Consider the following 17,638-nt stretch of genomic DNA (forward strand, 5'->3'; position numbering starts at 1 on the left):
TCATTGAAAAACATAGCATAAACATAACATTACTGTGAGATGCGTTGCTTGGTAACTATTTGAGATTAGTTGTCATAAATAGCTTTCAGTAAACATGTATTGCTAGACATTCATAGCATTAGCAATTTACTTAAAACATTTAAAGCATTTAGAGTCACTCACAGTTTTTGGCAATCCTCTTCATGCATATGCTCACTGTACATTGAACACTTAGCCAAATTCTTAGGCCTTAACTTGACTAGGCAGCAACTTTATTACCATGCATCCATGGCTTGCGTCCATGCCTTGCTTTAGGCATTCAAGCCTCCTATGCGACCAAGCTTTCAGCCCACGCCTACTGCCCATCGCATGGCAACCTTTGCGCCCATCGTTTAGCTCATGCGCTCATCTTGTGCCACATCAACGCATGCCCCATGCGTTCGTCTGGTCACGCCCATGGACAATCGCATAACAACCTTTGCACCCATCATTTAGCTCATGCGCCCGTCTTATGGCACATCAATGCATGCCCCATGCGTTCGTCTGGTGCGCCCATAAACTCTAACGCAACCTTGCCCTAATACCTTGTACGCCTGTCTGCAGGATCCAACGTACACACAACACTTATGCTTATGACTTCAATATGCGTTGCATGGTCTAATACTTCTCAGCGCGTCCTTGCGCCAATTCAGCCTCTAATGCATGCGCTCAACATCATCGTCAAGCCCTTAAAGCTGCTTGCTTGTTCAACCCAAGCAGCTGCCTGCTTGTTCAAGATTCCAGATTTAACTTACAATTTTAATAAATAATTTTTCAGGCCTTTTCTCAAAAAAATTCCTTCTACAAACATTCTCTAAAATGTCTTAGCAAGCTTAACTTAAAATTGTAGCTTAGAATTCCTCGTGATTGAGCCAGAATTCTCAGATCATCAAGACTAGCCCAACTTACTCGAGAATTCAACCTTCAGCCGGATTCTTCATTCTCCAGCTCGATTCCGCTAGAATCTTCTTCTAGCATTTCAACCTCAGCAACTAGACATACTCAGGGTTTGAATGGCTTTGAAATTACTCCATTTGCACGAGCGAATTTCTCCAACCCTCTCTTTGAAATCGAGCTTCCCTTTTAAACTAGCAGCTATATGTTCTCCTTTTAACATCAAGCTACCACCTCATCCTTAAAGGATAATATCAAACCTGAGTATGACAGCTGGTTTAGCTGATCAATCACTAAGATGATCCTTTCCTCTTGGTTATCGTCGCAAGGGCCAGCTCCCAAGCCAACGCTTGCAATCACCCAATCTGGCTAACGCATAACTCACTTAGAGGCTATTGCATCCCTTAATACTATCGTCCAACGCATAGCGCAATCGCTTAGCGTGACCCTTCGTATCGTTTAGCGCCGCACTTTACTGCACGATCGCCTATGGCATCGCTTAACTCCGCGCATTTGCTACACAATTGTCTACCTCATCGCATAGCGCCGCTCATATGCTAGACGATCGCCTACCTCATCGTGTAGTGCCACTCATTTACTACACGATCGTCCAGCGCGTGCATCTCCAACACCCTTATGCTTGCGCACACTTGAGGCTGTCGCATGCTTTGCTACGCATAGCTTTTCTCTTCGCCACACTTTGGCTTTCTTTAACGCTCAAATAACCTCGCAAGCTCCTTAGCTGCCGCAAGCCTTATCAACACATGCCTTTCAACTCATGTGTTCATCCTTAGTACCAACGCATAGCTTATTCTGGCCTTCAACACTTAGCCTCTACAAGCCTTGGTTGCTACACACACAACCCCATGCATCCACACTTCTCCATCAATGCATGCCTACACTTTGCTTTCATACTTAGACAATTTTCACTTGTTATATTATCTAAAACTCACCATTGACTAAGTATTTCTAACACTTAGAATTTTCTTCCTCCATCTTCCTACTTTCTTTACCTCCTTTCATAATTTTATTTAACACACTTGTTACTCACTTATGTAGGAAAAATGGAGTACGAGTTTACACAATGGAAACATAGATGGTAATAAAATATAATATTAAAATAAATAAAACATAATATATAATTAAATTAAATTAAATTAACAAAATAAGAAATGAGAAATTTCTCTAATTTGTATGAAATTTGTCCAATGTGTGTCTTTTAAAATCCACCAAAAGCCACTATTTATAGGCAACTTGGCAAATAGGAAGTAGATTACATGTACACTAAAAATGAGTATTTACAAGACACATAGATAATACTTTGGAAAATGAGAGCATGACACATGGTCAATGGAACACTAAGTACAAGCATTTAATGGGCATCTATTTTCTATAATATTTATAATTAAAAAACATAAACAATGTCAAGTTTTAGTTAGCGTGAAAATTTTTAAAAAGAAAAAAGAAAAAAAAAATTCAAGACGTTTTCTTTCTTTCTTTCTTTCTTTCTTTCTTTTTTTTAAGTATGTTACTTCACAATTTTTTCATAAAATATCAAGGAATTAAAAGTTAAGTATCAAGTAACAAATAACTTATAATAGTGTAAATAAATAAATAAAAAGGCAAGTATTTTCTATAATGTCGTAAAAAAAGTTCTTTTTTTTTTAAAAAAAAACATTGCCTCCTAAATCTTTTTTGAAAATAACAATATAGCCCGTGTAATTTGGTTTGTAATGATTTAGGTTATGTACTTTCAATTTTGTAATAATTTAATCCCTCAACTTTAGTATGTATACTAATTTGGTCATTGTACTTTTAAATCTGTAACAATTTAATCCTTGTCATAAAAATTTTCATCAAAATTGAAGTTTGATTTTTATTATTTAACGATTTAGAACTTTGTAGCTTAACCTATTAGACCTTTAATTGGCTTATTGATCTATTTATGCAAGAAATTTAATTAAATCTTAACATTAATTTTTATGATAGAGACTAAAATGCTGCAAATTTTAAAGTACTAGATGAACTAAATTGTTACATATAAAGTTTAAAGACTAAATTCTTACAAACGAAAGTTATAGAGGCTTCATCAAAAACCAAAGTTCAACATGTAAAAAAAATGCAAAAACTGTATTGTTATTATTTTTTCATTTTGTATATAATATGCTCTTAAACTGTTAAATGATATAAGATTAAATTTACCTTCACCCATTAATTTAAGTTTTTTGGTCAATCGGTGATTTAAAATGGTACCGCAGTAAGAGGTCTATAGAGATCCTGCTAAACTTTAGATTTGTCAAATAAATCCTAAAATATTAAATTTTGTATCAATTATAACAAGTCAATTCTAAGCCAACTATTATGTTGAGCATGTATTGAATTTTGTGCCTTATAACGAATTTAAAATTTCAATTTTGTATCTAATTTATATGAGTTTAAAAGAATTAAATAGACTAAGATTTTGTTAGACAGAAAATTGAAAGTTTAAGAACATAATAGAAATGTTTTTTAAAGCTTAAAAACTTAATAGACACATTTAAAGTTTAGAGATTAAATAAACACAGTCTAAAGAGCTAGAATATTAAATGTGTAACTTTAATTTTAGTGACAAGATGATTGCATCTATAGTAATTTAAAGACAAATCAAAGTTTAATCTCTTATCAAAATGAAGGCTATGTATATATAAAAGAGGGCAAATTACAGTGTCTACTATACACAAACTACTCATACAAATCATACACAATATGCTATCAGAGTATAAGGCCATAAGAAGACGCAAAAAGAAGCATAAATCTCAATTCACAAGGATTTTGTGATGGAAGAGCTGCTAACCCAGTTGTCAGCTATGACAGATTTAGGCGAAAATGATGGTGGTGTTCTCTTTACAAGCTCGATATCGTCTCCAACGACTCCTATATCGACAACTTTAGCCATCTCGGAACTGGATTTGTCATTCTCAATCTTCCGTAGTTCCTCCACCACTTCTTCTATTGTAGGCCTCAAGTCCCTTTCCTGTTGAAGGCAGCGAAAAGCCAATTCCGCAACTGATGTTGCCTCACTCATAAATTCATGATTCTCGTTGAAACCGAGCTTTGGATCGATCAACTCATTCAATGCCCGACTTTGTATTTTACTCACTGCCATATTGCTCAAGTTGATATCCTGTCGTTTTCTATCTGTGTCAACTGCTCTTAGTGACGATATAAGCTCAATCAAAACCACTCCAAAGCTGTATACGTCGCTCTTTGTAGTGAGTTGATAACATAGGTAGTACTCAGGATCAACATAGCCTGGTGTGCCTTGTGGGGCAGTGGACACGTGAGTTACATTAGTAGGGAATAGCCTTGAAAGGCCAAAATCAGCCACTTTGACAGTGAAGTTCTCATCAAGGAGGATGTTATTGGTTTTGACATCGCGATGGATGATCTCCGAGCGATGGAGGTACATGAGTGCATTTGCTGTTTCAATGGCGATTCGCAGCCGAATTGGCCAACTGAGCAAACCAAGCTTCATCCGAGATCCGTGGAGATGGTCAGCTACAGTTCCATTGGGAATGTATTCATAGACAAGGAGAAGGCCTTGGCTAAATCTGGAGGTGCAGCCATAGAGTTTGACAAGGTTCTTGTGTTGTAAATGAGCAAGAATGTCCACTTCATTCATGAACTGTTCCACACGTTTGCAATTATGTTCATATAAACGCTTCACAGCAACTTCGCGCCCATCAACAAGCTTCCCTGATTACACACAAAGCACAGTCAATCAAACTTTTGAAGACAGAGAAACATAAATTCATGTAGAGTTTGCTCAAACTTTTTGTCCCTTGTTCAATTTTCCTAGAAGTGACAAAATGTTGTAATATGTAAATTTCTATACTTTAAAATGTTTCGAATAAGTTCATAGAATTTAGGTAATTTTAGTTTGGTTCTTGTATCATTTTAAAATGTTTCTTATAGATTTTGATTGTGTGCCTAATAGGTCCCTCTATATCTACTATTAACTTCATTACTTAAACTGAGATTAGACCTATGTACTAGACTGAAGATTAAAAGTTCAAATGCTTATTATAACATTTTTAAAAGTCATAAACTAGATAAAAACAACTTGAAACTTCAAGTTCAAAGACATACTAGAAGCTTATTAAAGTCCAACAACTTAATAAACATACTCCTAAAAGTAAAAGTAAGCTTAGGAACAAAACTTCTAATTTGACATTTGAAAAATGTTCATAACATTATGCATTATGTGTAAACAACCTTAGGTGTTCGACTTTTCTGAAGAAAGTTAGGACTAAGAACTAACATGTTCTTCTATATTATAAGAGTAATTTAACCTAGCACTTGCAATATCTTTAAAAATATCATAACAAAGATGATAGTAGTTTCATACCATAGTAAACAGTGCCAAATCCTCCATCGCCAAGCTCTCGAGAACGGTTAAAATTATCGGTAGCTTTTTCGAGTTCAGCATAATTGAATACTTGAATATCATGGTTGGTGGTAGGTGTCTCAAGATCAGATTTGGAAGAGGGATAAGAAGGAATGCTCTGACTCTGAAAGGAGTTTAAAAGAGGAGGAGGACGCAAATCTTTGTTTGAAATAGGATAAGAAACAGGAGGAGAAGGGCCAGCTTCTTTGCTTACAGATCCAATCGCATATTGCTTCTTTTTTCGAAAACAAAAAAAGATGCAGCATCCTATAATTGTTGCAACCAAACATGCTCCTCCAATTGAAACACCTAATCATATAGAAATAAACAATAATGTTTTCCATAAAAAAACTGCAAAAGCCCTGTTTTTTTCTTGCTTTTTAATCTTCAAACTTTCATATTAATTTCATTTTTTGCTCTTGATATTATGCTTTAGTATCTCAACTTTTCAATATATATATATGGCTCCAAATGTTATCACAGTAGACATCTATTTAGAAGATAAATGAATAAAAACGTATCTATTAAGAGTGAGCATGATAGACCAAAAAACCGAGCAGATTGACCAAAACCGACCTAATCAAAGATGGTCAGTCAGAAAAGAGGAAGGGCTCGTTCGGCATCGGTTTGGGAAAAATCCAAATGACACTTTTGTTAAAAAAAAAAAAAGTTGACGAATAAAACCAACCTAAGGTCGGTTTATACTCCTGTCAAGATTGGTCTAAACATTTACTAAACCAACCATAGTCGGTTCGGTGGTGGTTTGGTCGGAAACCGACTCCGACCAATTGTTGCGTACCCCTAGTATCTATGTCTATTTCCTATTAAATATATTATTCGGACTGAAGTAATGTTTTTATGCCTAAGTTTAGAGACTGAAGTAGAATATTTAAAAGCTTTGGAAAAAAAAAATAAAAATAAGGTTATAGTTTGAGGGATCAAGATATGATTTTGACATGTTGTAATGTGTAAAGGAGACAGTTTTTGTATATATAGATAGATAGATAACATTACGATCAATGGAAAAAAAGCACTGGTTCCTTTTGAGGGGAGGTTAAGAAGGAGATAGGTAGTTGAACTTACCAATGATAAGGCGAGTCGCTGTTTCTTTCTTGGAGTTCCTTGACTCGTCTGCAAATTTTAACAAGACCAAGAAATAATATCAGTTCAAACACAAGTTCACAAAGAATTAACACATAAGGAAAGATAATATGTTGATGGCTAACAACGGTGGGAAACAAACAAAAATGATCTCTCTCTTTTATTTATTTATTTTTTTAATCAACCTAGGGATAGTTTGATGTTAATAGGGTGTTTGGCTCACCAACTTCGTAAGTGGGTGTTAATTGTTAAATAACTAAACTCCATTAACTTCAATAGTACACATTATTGAAGTTTGCACATTTATTGAGGAAAAACTTTATCTTCCCCTCTTCCTCTCTTTTGTACATATATCAAACAACTTCATCTTCATAACTTTATACCCCAAACACGGACTTCTCAACTCCAACATATTAATTTCAGTTTCATAACTCAACTTAGGGTTTCAAACACTCTAAGACATACACTTATTGTTGATTTAAATTATACAGTTCAAGAAAGCCATCAGTAACTTAATTACTATTGTTAAAGCAATTGATAATTAAGCTTCATTAAGTGATCATTTGCTTTTTTATTTTTAATTTTTGGAAATTATGTTTGTTTCACATAATTCTTAATCATAGTTTTCATACTTGGTAGGTAAACATTTGAATTCTTAGTCAAATTCCAAAAACAAAAACTATTTTTTATAACTTTCAAAATTTGGCTTGAATTTTGAAAATACTCTTAAAATGTAACAACAAAGTATAGAAATCAATGGATGGAAATAGTATATATAGGCTTTATTTTAAAAAAAACAATAAAAATAATAAATAAAAATAGTTACCAAACATGGACTAATTTATGCAATTGCAAATGAATTAACATGTTTATCCTTGAGCCAAAGGTGATAATTGGCATAAACTCTGAGATAACGGAGATCCAAATCTCCATATTCAAAATTTGTCATATTGACCAATATAAACATAACTCAAATGACATAAACACATAAACTATCTCGAGCAGTAAGAGAAAAGATGAAACTCCTACTGCCCACCTTGCTTCAAATCTAGCTATTTTTGTGTGGGATGACTCTTTCACTGATTGGCTCGCCTCTCTAATTAATGAGAAGTGTGTGACTTCGCTGGTTATTGAATTTTTTTTCAGAAAAAAGAGAGAAAAAAAAAACCCTTCAAGGTTATGCATCCATGAGAATTGATTAAAGCTCCTGTTTCTGTGACCAATTTACTAATTAGAACTACGTGAATCTTTTGGCATCGGTTTGGCAAGTAGGTGGAGTTGAACTCCACACTTCATTTGGTTCAAAAAGTTCGTGAGCTTGATGACTAAAAAAACATAGAAAAACTCCTTCCACCACTTTAGAATCCTCCAGATTCCACAACTGTTTCAAACTTTATAACTCCACTCCACACCTTGTCCCAAACAGCTCTTAAAATGTTTTAATTCCACCACTTTGTTGGTATATAGTTTTGCGGACCTTTTTGATATTTTTCAAAATTTTCTCCTTCTATAATTCAATGGAAAAAAATATATTGGTTTCTTTTCTCCCTCAAAAGTAACATTAATTTTAAAATCCATAGATCCTAAAAATTTCAAAGATAGTCAAATATGCTATCCAAGTTTAAGAAGTGTTGAATAAATAAATATTTATTTTTATTATTATTTTAGAGATTTGACCTTGACAATTTGATGGATCATATATATTTACAAATTAAACTATATTTAGATGGACTAAGCATTTGAACTCTTTAATTTTATTTAATAGATTTTTTACCCTTTTTTTGTGGACAATAGATCTGTTGCCTTTAGAATATCTTATAGTTTCCAACTATTGTCTTAAAAAGGGTTTCCTAACTTATTAGATAATTTTTCGTTTTAAATAAAATTATTAGATCATTTTTAAAATTAATATATTTGTTAAACTCAAAATCAATTAGGTAAGAGCAAAAGTAAAAACAACTCAATCGACATAAAAAAAAAAAAAAATCAGGACAAGATAATTTTGTTAAGCATAAAATTGAAAGTTCAAAATCACAATATCGTGTCTAATAAATTTAAGAATTAAAAAAATGATTAGGATTGTTCAAGATCTATATTAAATATATAATTTAGGAAAATTATTTCAAATGACAAAGCTAATGAAAATATTTACAAAATATAGTAAAATTTCAGAATCTATCAATGATAGATAGAGATAGACTTTTATCAGTGTCATAGATTCTAAAATTTTGCTAATTTTGATTCATTTTTCTATATTTGAAAACAATCATAGTCTAATATTGTGTCCAATAAATTTAAAAATTAAAAAAATGATTAGGATTATTCAAGACCTATATTAAATATATAATTTATAAGTTATAACTTTTTCTTTTTAGGATATTGGAATGAGAGAATTGTTATCTCTAACTCGAAATAAATATTACAATTATTATGGGGATTTTTTTTTTTCAAAATGTTAAACTACCATTTTAGTCTATACTCTAAAGTTTGTTCAAATTTTGTCCATATACTTGTAATTGTCTAAATTTAGTCCATATATTTTTAGTACATCTTAAATTTTGTACCTCAAAGTTAAATTTTTTTTATTGAACTTGGTTAAATAATAATAATAATTTTCATGAAAATAAATATAATATGTGAATATGTTTTCAAAATTTTTAGTAAAAATTCTAATAGATAATAAAAAGTTTTTAAAAATCAGTAATAAATTAGCATTGAAGATTAAATTTAAGATTTATTGAAAATATATGAAAATATTAATATTGAAAAAAAAAATAGAGAATTAAAATGTTATTTTAACCTAAAATTACTATTATGAGTTGAGATAGGCTCATTTTTTTACCAAAGATTTATGAAGCTTAAGAATATTTTTAAAATTTTAGAAATTTGTTGGCCATAATAGAATATGTAGTCGCTACTTCAACCTATACCTGACATAGAAGACCCAAATCTCTCCCAAAAAAGGAAAGAAAAAAAAATACTTTTAATTTTGAAACATAGGTACATTTAATCCTAAATTTTTAAAACATATCTTTTCAATTTTCAAAATATAATTTTATAGTCCTTATGTTTTAAAAATAGATTTAAAAGGTCTCTACCATGATTTTTTTTATTATTTTAAATTAAAAAATAATTTTGAAAAAAGAAAAATTCTTATAATAGAAAAATCCGAAAATATTTACACTTCAGCAAAAAAAATTCCAAAGGTGTTTGTACTTTTAGAATTTTTTTTTTTTTTTTTGCTACAAAGGTAAATATTTTTGAATATTTAAAAAGGCTGTTGAAAAAAATTGTATATTCTCTTTAAAGTTATTATTTAAAACTTATTTTGTATTTTGAAATATCATATAATAATATAAAATAAGAGAAAAAAAATACTGTAGCAACATTTTAAACCTATTCTTAAAAGTTTGAAAACTAAAAAATTAGGTTTTGAAAACTGAAGGATTAAATATAGGTATCGTAAAAAAAAAAAATGAAAATGTAGATTTGTTGAGACCAGTAGTGCAGGAAGGGTAGAGACGAGGAACACGAGAGAAGCGAAAATGGGAAGAGATCTGAGTGTCCGAGTTTTAATTGTAAGCCGGTATGCGATATCGGGGAAAGAAACGAAGCATATCAGTCAAAATTGATTTAATTTCATATTCATATCAGAATATTGAGTTTGAAGAATCTGTTGTAGAACTGGAAATAACCACTTGTCATTTGGTGATTTGAGTTCTGTGGTGGTGGGATTCAGAGTGCGTACTACTGGAGCTTCGGGGTTGGTTATCTGGTATTGACTTCTCCTTTAGGGTTTGGTGGGGAAAGAAAAAACACCCTTGAAAATATCAACCCAAAAGAAAATTTTAAGGACGGTTCTCAAATTGGATCGCAAACTAAAGAAACTTAGTGTCCACTTTGTATTTAGTACAAACGATGTGATGAATCGTTCGACGAGTGGAAATATCTTGTGGAGCTTGTATAAGTTCGGACTAAGAAATAAGTTGATGACCAAACCTTAATCCTAAATTAACTATGAACCAATTTTAACTATGAACTTCAGTTTCGTCGGGATTATCTTTAGATTTGCATGTGACCAGGGAGATATCTGGGGACATATGGTGCAAGACGGAATTCACTCCTACCCACTTTTAGGGATAGTAGAGAGGTTTGTTCCTTGCAGAACAACTTTTGACCCAACTTACTGATTGAAATATTTGTAAAGTGAGGTAAGTGTTTGACCTTTAGTGGAGTGACTGGATAGTTAACAAATATTGATTAATTCGATTTAAAGAGTTTAGCTAATTAATCTAAGATCTTTGGAGTTAATGATCGATAGGTCCATTAGATCCCCTACTAGTTCACTGACCAAACCTTAAAATAAGGTGATGAGAGAATTTGAAACATTCAAATTCAATTTAAAAGGATTATTAATTATATACGATATAATTAAATGTTTAATTATTAAATTGAATGAAATTGGAGAATGATTATTAATTATATACTGATTAAATATAAATTACATGGGTTTAATAATTTAATATTGGATATTAAATTATTTTAATTAATTAAATTGTTTAATTAAAATTAATTGTTTGAATTAATTTTATTTAATTTGAAATTTTGAATTTTATGAAAATTCAAATTCAAATCAGATTTGTTTTAATTTGATTTTGGAAAATTAAATTAAAAACTAAAAATTGATTAAGTGGGTCTTTCCCACTTAATCCACCTAAATATCCACTCAAATTGGTAGTGGTTTTGGTGTCAAACTATGATGAGTTTGGGGTGCATGCTGAATGTGATACAATCAAATTCATTTAAGTTGAAAGAGAGGACATGTAATTGATGAAGTTCTGAATTTTGCTTTCAACACCAAAAATCAGATTTTCTCTCTAATATTTCCTTCAAATTATCGCTTATTTTGGATCCCACAATCCAATCTAAGGTCCTAGAAGATAGTAGAGAAAATCAAGTGATGGTCTATAAGATGTTGCAAAGGAAATTAGCTAGAATTGAAGATTTGAAGAGTTCAACAAAGGTATATTTCAGAAACCCTCAAGTGATGGTCTACAAGATGTTGCAAAGGAAATTAGCTAGAATTGAAGATTTGAAGAGTTCAACAAAGGTATATTTCAGAAACCCTATTTTCTTGATATAAACATGCTTGCTTGATTACTAAAATTAATGGAATTAGAATGCTTAAGATCCAAATTGCTTTCGCTTGTTGATTATTAACACCAACATGTTCTTCATTCATACCACTAAAATCAGGATTATTTCCAAGGGAAAAGAAATCATTTCAAAGTTCATTGCAGAATTAATGGGAAGTGGAGGAACCCCTACAAACTCTTTTGGGAGAAGTGAATTGAACATCTAATAGGGTAAAGAGAAAGTTTGAGCCTTGATTGAATATCTTCTGGATGAACCAATTCTATATGAAGAAGAATCTATGTTTTCCAAAGAAAAACTCTGAAAAGGATTGTGGTATAGATTGGGCATTGAATGGTACATACCTGAAGGTGTTGATCCACAAGTGGTTTTAAAAGCTCCATCCAAACAATAACAAGTGAATTCACCCAACCTTGGGTCTGAACCACACTGGCCACCCGATTCTTGACACTGGTAACACACGCTATTGTCTATCCTCCACTGCAACTCAAATCCAGATTCCAGAGCTTTTACTAGATTTTTCCCACTTGGATTGCTCTTTAGAGTTTGCATCTCTGATTGAGAGATTGCAACATCAACAACATGGTTGCATCTCATGGTGTTTAAGATACCACTATCGGTATTCTGTGTTACGATGAGGTTAACATAATTTCTGCTGTTTATATTGCAACTAAACTGACCAGGAAGCCTAGGCGGCAAGGATGAACAGTCATAAAGTAGCTTTAGGGGTTGAGTGTTTGAGCTGTAGTAGAAGATATTCGAGTCCAACGTGCTGTTTTTCAAGTACTGTGGACAAGTATTGTTCTCTATTCTAGCTACCTTCAAAATCTGTGTGTTGGTGTCGATCTCGAGAACTCGATAGGCGATGGACTCAATTACGATTTCTACAGTTTCATCTTCGCAGGTCAACTTAAAACTTGGATGGCCACAGTAATCAGGCCGATTCGGACCCCAGAAAGGATAACCGAGATTTGGATATCTGAGGCAGTTCAATGATGAGTTGCAGTTCAAATATTTCTCCTCCTCCTCCTCATCATCACATAAAGTAATCAGTGGTTGGACTAGAACTGTTGCTATGAATGTCAAGACTAGAAGCACGGTTTTAGAGGGACTGGTAGGCATTTTTTTTTTTTTTTACAGGGGAATGTAAACTCAGAGCTATGAAATAGAGAAGAATGAATGTAATAGTTTAGTTTCTTATCAGGAATGATGATTTCATTGAAGGACTTTAACGACGTGGGATGTGAAGTTATGTCAAAGAGAAGCTTCCGTAAGTGATACTCTTCCAATGCCAGTCAATCAACGTTTAGCTCAACTAACTTGGTCCAAATACAAATATCCAAATCCTATTTGTCATAACACCTCTATCTCTTTCTCTACCTAGACAGGGGGCTCAAACGAAGAAAAAAGTCTTCCTGCCTTTTAGTCGTCCTAGATAAAAAAAAAATTATCTAAACAAGTAAATAAGATTTTAAAGTCCTTTTTATTTTACTCTCCTAAACTTCTGTAATGGAAAGATTATTATAAGAAGTTAAAACGTACAAAATTTCCCCTCCACACCTAGAAACTCCATTTCAACTTAACTCACCAAGTGAACGCCACAAATCTTGGTCTGACATCATCGATCACTTACTTAAACCCTGTATTTGCAGTACCATCGTTGCTACAGAATAGTGTCTATATATATGTTAACTTTCAAGAAATATGATTTCTTCTGGTGTACTTTGAGGTATGTTATAGTGATATCTTCTATAAATACATATGTTGTTGAGATTTATCAGTGGAGGAAAATGAAAAAATAAAGAGTAGTTCTTGAGTGTGATCATATTACTAAGAGACATTGTTACTAAGAAGCATGAGGTCCTTTCTGTGAAAAGCTAGACAGAATAACCATCATGACTGAGGAAGTTATTAGAAAAGTACCCATTCTTTTCTGGGAAAATCTAGGGGCTTGTTGGAACTGTTTCTGAACCTTTTTTTTTTTTAGAATAAAATTTAGGGGAAATGGTATTTTCTCTGAAATGGCCTTTTAAATTACAATTTTGTTGGCTCTAGTTTCCCCCAAATAGATCATAGATTTACAGTGTTGACTAATGACTACTTCCCAGGATGAAACCTAGATAGAATAGAACCATTGCATTTGCATCAATCTTTAAGAGAAAACAAGAAGAGTTGAGGACAAAGTTTGGGTGCTTACCGGAGGCAGGTGCTTTTTTTGGCACTTGAGCTTTTATTGGCGCTTCAGCATTGGGTGATGAAGAGCAGACTTCAAACCTTTTAGAAGGCAGTTGTGATTGGCAGTAGCAACTTGTTTGATTCGAAAGCAAGTCATAACCACAAACACTTCCATGAACATTGCAGCTTCTACATATTTCAGTATCTACCTTCGATTTTGAGTTAAACTCTGCTTTGATATGTTGCGCTACCGTAGACAGATTACCAAGATGGTCTAACAACCATGGTGCAATTGGCACTAATAAACTTATGCAATATGCATCAGCCTTAAGGTTTTTGTTTTCAGATGGTATGCCGGCAAAATCAGTTATTGAACAAATATGTTTGTCTGGGATTTGGGGTTCCCTGCAGTCAACTGCAGGAATGAAAGCATGGATGGATTTGGAGGAAATATTGCGTTTTGGCGAACAAAATCCTTTTGAAAAGTCGATTTCAGCTATTATAAGAATTTGATCGTACATACTAAAACCCAGGAGTTGGTAATTTTCCCCCCAAATTTCTATGGTTGTGCGTGCGGGCTCTCTCTCGCAATCGACCTTCATGAACTCAGGATAATAACAATTCCCTGCTCCATTATTTATCCAGAGAGGAAATCCATTCGGAGGAATACTCTCGCACTTTGGCGGATCTTTGCAGTTCAAGTACCAGTCATATTCACCATAAGCAGAGGCCAGAATAAGCAGGAGGAAGAAAGGCAAATAGAGGCCAAGAAGAAAAAACAGAAACGATCTGGGATTGATCTCCATTGGAGAGACTGATTGATTATGGATGATGTGAAATTTTGTAAATTAGAGATGAAAACATGATATAGGAATGAATGAGAAACAAAATTTGAAGCGAAGTCGTGTAGAAATGGAACCTGGAAGCTGGTCGACGCACAGTTGACTTCATAATTTTGGTCTTTCTTCTGCATTTCAGACTCTTCCTTTTTCTGAAAACATGAAATTTGACTCACTTCCATCTCCACACTTTTTCTTTCTCCTTGTTTTTCCATTTCTTTTTTACATTTCTGTTAAATCATTAATCATCCCTCTCTAAAAATAAACTAATCCACGTAAATTTGTGCGCTAACACGATCCACATCCTTTTTCGATCTTCATTTTTTTTACATTTTGTTGTGCTTTTTAAATGAATATTACGGTGAATGGAGAATGAATATTGTCATAGACATGACCATTCTATTAAACCTACAATAGATATTGTTATACTTGACGCGATACTGTGTAAAATACCATAATACATTTTAATGTAAGAAGAATGTTAGATTTCATTTTTTTAGTGCGGATCATTAATTATTTAAGGGGTTGAGATTAGATCAATCATTTAAAATAAAAAAATAATTCTTTACTCCATTTAATGATTGATGGACTATTTACTTCTTTTATTTATAAGTTGAGGATTTTTCTTTTCTTTTCTTGGGTGTGGTTTTTGAATTTAGATTAATATAGGCATTGAGAATGTTGAAAAATATTCTATACAAATAAATAATATAGTTATTAACTCGAAAATTCTTATAATTAGAAAAATCTCAAAAATATTTAATCTTTATAATTTATATATCCATCTTTTTATTTGCTAAATAAGAATGATTTTTTTTTTAAAGAAAAATGTGAAACAAAATTCAAATTTTTCTATCACCTTTATTTGTATCTGAATGGGATAGTGCATTGTCTTTCTTGGTTTTTGGCCCATGATTTACTCTATCATTATTTCTAGTCACAAAGTCATGACTACGCTATTTGGATTATTTCTTTCAAATTAATATGTCAATTCAATCTTTTCCTTTTGTTTTAAATATTATGGTGTGAACATTGGACTAAAGAATTAATTACGAGTGAAAGTTGATAAATGGTTTTGTCATGAATATAACTGATTTTATTCATTCTTCTACTGATTTGAATCAAGATTGAACGAATCAATGAAATTGATTGAACTGAATTGAAGAACAAATGTTGTTGAATTTGATTTCAGAGGCACTCAAAAGAATGTAGAATTGCAATTCCTTTATGGGTTTATATGACTTGATTGGTTCATTCTCAATGCAATTTTGAGTCTATTGGTTGAAACTTCTCAATAAGATTTTAGTATATCATCAATATTTTCTTAAAAGTAAATAAACAAAAAATAATAATAAAGAAATAGAAATATCTTTAAGCAAGAAATAGAATCAAGTCAACAAACCATGCAAAGTGACAGAACAAGACTCCCTCTCACCTTATATTTCAATATATTATTATTATTACTATACTTAAAAAAAATCAATTAAAATTTCATTTTCATTTTAATAAGTTTATATCATCACATTTTTATCTAGACGATTATGTGAAACTTAAACTAGATCAAGGTTGATTAATTATAAAGACATCAAGGTTATATTTGATAATTTCAGTATAGAGTTGATGGTGTAGTTTGGATGGACAACCGATAGGGTGGATCTCAATGTTGGTGAGACAATTTTCTTAGTTGGCTTTGTTTTATGATTGAGGCAGGTATGAACTCGATATCTTTTTATTACTTTTCTCAAAAGAAAAAAAGGATCGATTTAGCATAATCATACGAAAGACTAATATAAAACAGTAGGCTAACTAAATTATAAAAGCAAGTCTAGATAAAAATCTCAGCATAGAATTTTTTTAGTTTGGTGGCATTTGTATTCTAACCTGGGCATTGTAATGTGGTTTTGTATGGCCTCATTAGAACAGTTGTTTTTTCATCTTTTCCTTTTGTGCTGGAGAATTCTTCTTCTCTTAAAGTAGATAATGTGTTCTGGTTTTTTGTTTTTTTCTTTGATTCTCTTCTTTAATTTGTGGAGTGTTGAGTTTATTTAGTCCTTTTTTTTGTTTTATATATATATATATAAATTTTGCCTAAAAAAAGAGATAGAAAGGGGATAAACCTTTTTTAAAATGTTTACTTTCTTACTTTAAAGAAATTTATAAAAGTAATTATAATTGTCACATTAACATTAAAATATCAAAAAATTAATTTTAAAATGCTATATGTCATCTTTGGTTAACTCACGAATGGAAAATTAACATTACTGTTTTGAAGTAATTAAATTTTCAGAGACTAAGTCGGATTTTAAAATATTAAAGTCCAGAGAAAAATCATTATTAAAATATTCATTGACCACAATTGTAAAATTCTTTTACTTTTACTTTGAAATATAGAATATGGATTTTCTAGCGTAGTTATTTATCCTTTCTCGCTTCTATAATTATTGTTTAGGGATAAATTGCAAAAACCACCTTTTAAGGTACGGTGGTAATTATAATTATACCCCCAACTTTTAATTATAAGAATTGGGCTCTTAAACTTTTATGAGTGTTAAAATTGGAACGGAAACTTACCATAATTTTAGAATTTGAACCCACAAATGCTAAAATTTGAACTCTCAACTTAAACAAATGATATAATTTATACAATTATGTAGGTTTGAAGGTTCATTTGGATTTAATTTAACACTCATATAAGTTCGAGGGCTCAACTTTTAAAATTGAAAGTTCAAGGGTGTAATTGCAATTGTCGCTATACTTCAGGATAGTTTTTTTTTTTAATCTTTCATTATTATTATTATTATTATTATTATTATTATTATTATTATGGCTTAATTACTATTTTGGTTCTTGTACTTTTGATTTTTGTTTATTTTGGTCTCTATATTTTCAAATTTTATTCATTTTGGTTCATATACTTAAAAAAAAATGTTCATTTTAACCTTCATGCTTTCAACTTTGGTTCATTTTGGTCATTGAGCTTTTAAAAATGGTGATCATTTTTATCCTTTAAAAGTAAAAATGAAGGGACCAA

At 31.7% G+C, this 17,638-nt stretch overlaps 1 protein-coding gene across 2 annotated transcripts; it reads right to left on the reverse strand.

The window, feature by feature from the left end:
• Positions 1–3,561: 3,561 nt before the first annotated feature.
• LOC120075627 (LEAF RUST 10 DISEASE-RESISTANCE LOCUS RECEPTOR-LIKE PROTEIN KINASE-like 1.2) lies at positions 3,562–14,799 on the reverse strand. Of its 2 annotated transcripts, none has more exons than XM_039029196.1 (4): positions 13,791–14,799; positions 6,422–6,469; positions 5,300–5,647; positions 3,562–4,647 (listed from the first exon to the last, which is right to left on the reverse strand). In XM_039029196.1, the coding sequence occupies exons 1-4, from the start codon at positions 14,572–14,574 to the stop codon at positions 3,713–3,715; spliced, it is 2,115 nt and encodes a 704-aa protein (XP_038885124.1). In that variant the 5' UTR covers positions 14,575–14,799; the 3' UTR covers positions 3,562–3,712. The 2 variants fall into 2 exon arrangements, with proteins under 2 accessions (XP_038885124.1, XP_038885125.1); XM_039029197.1 differs by lacking the exon at positions 13,791–14,799 and adding an exon at positions 11,938–13,761.
• Positions 14,800–17,638: the final 2,839 nt, after the last annotated feature.

This window comes from Benincasa hispida, chromosome 4, assembly GCF_009727055.1.
Source record: "Benincasa hispida cultivar B227 chromosome 4, ASM972705v1, whole genome shotgun sequence".
NCBI lineage: Eukaryota > Viridiplantae > Streptophyta > Magnoliopsida > Cucurbitales > Cucurbitaceae > Benincasa > Benincasa hispida.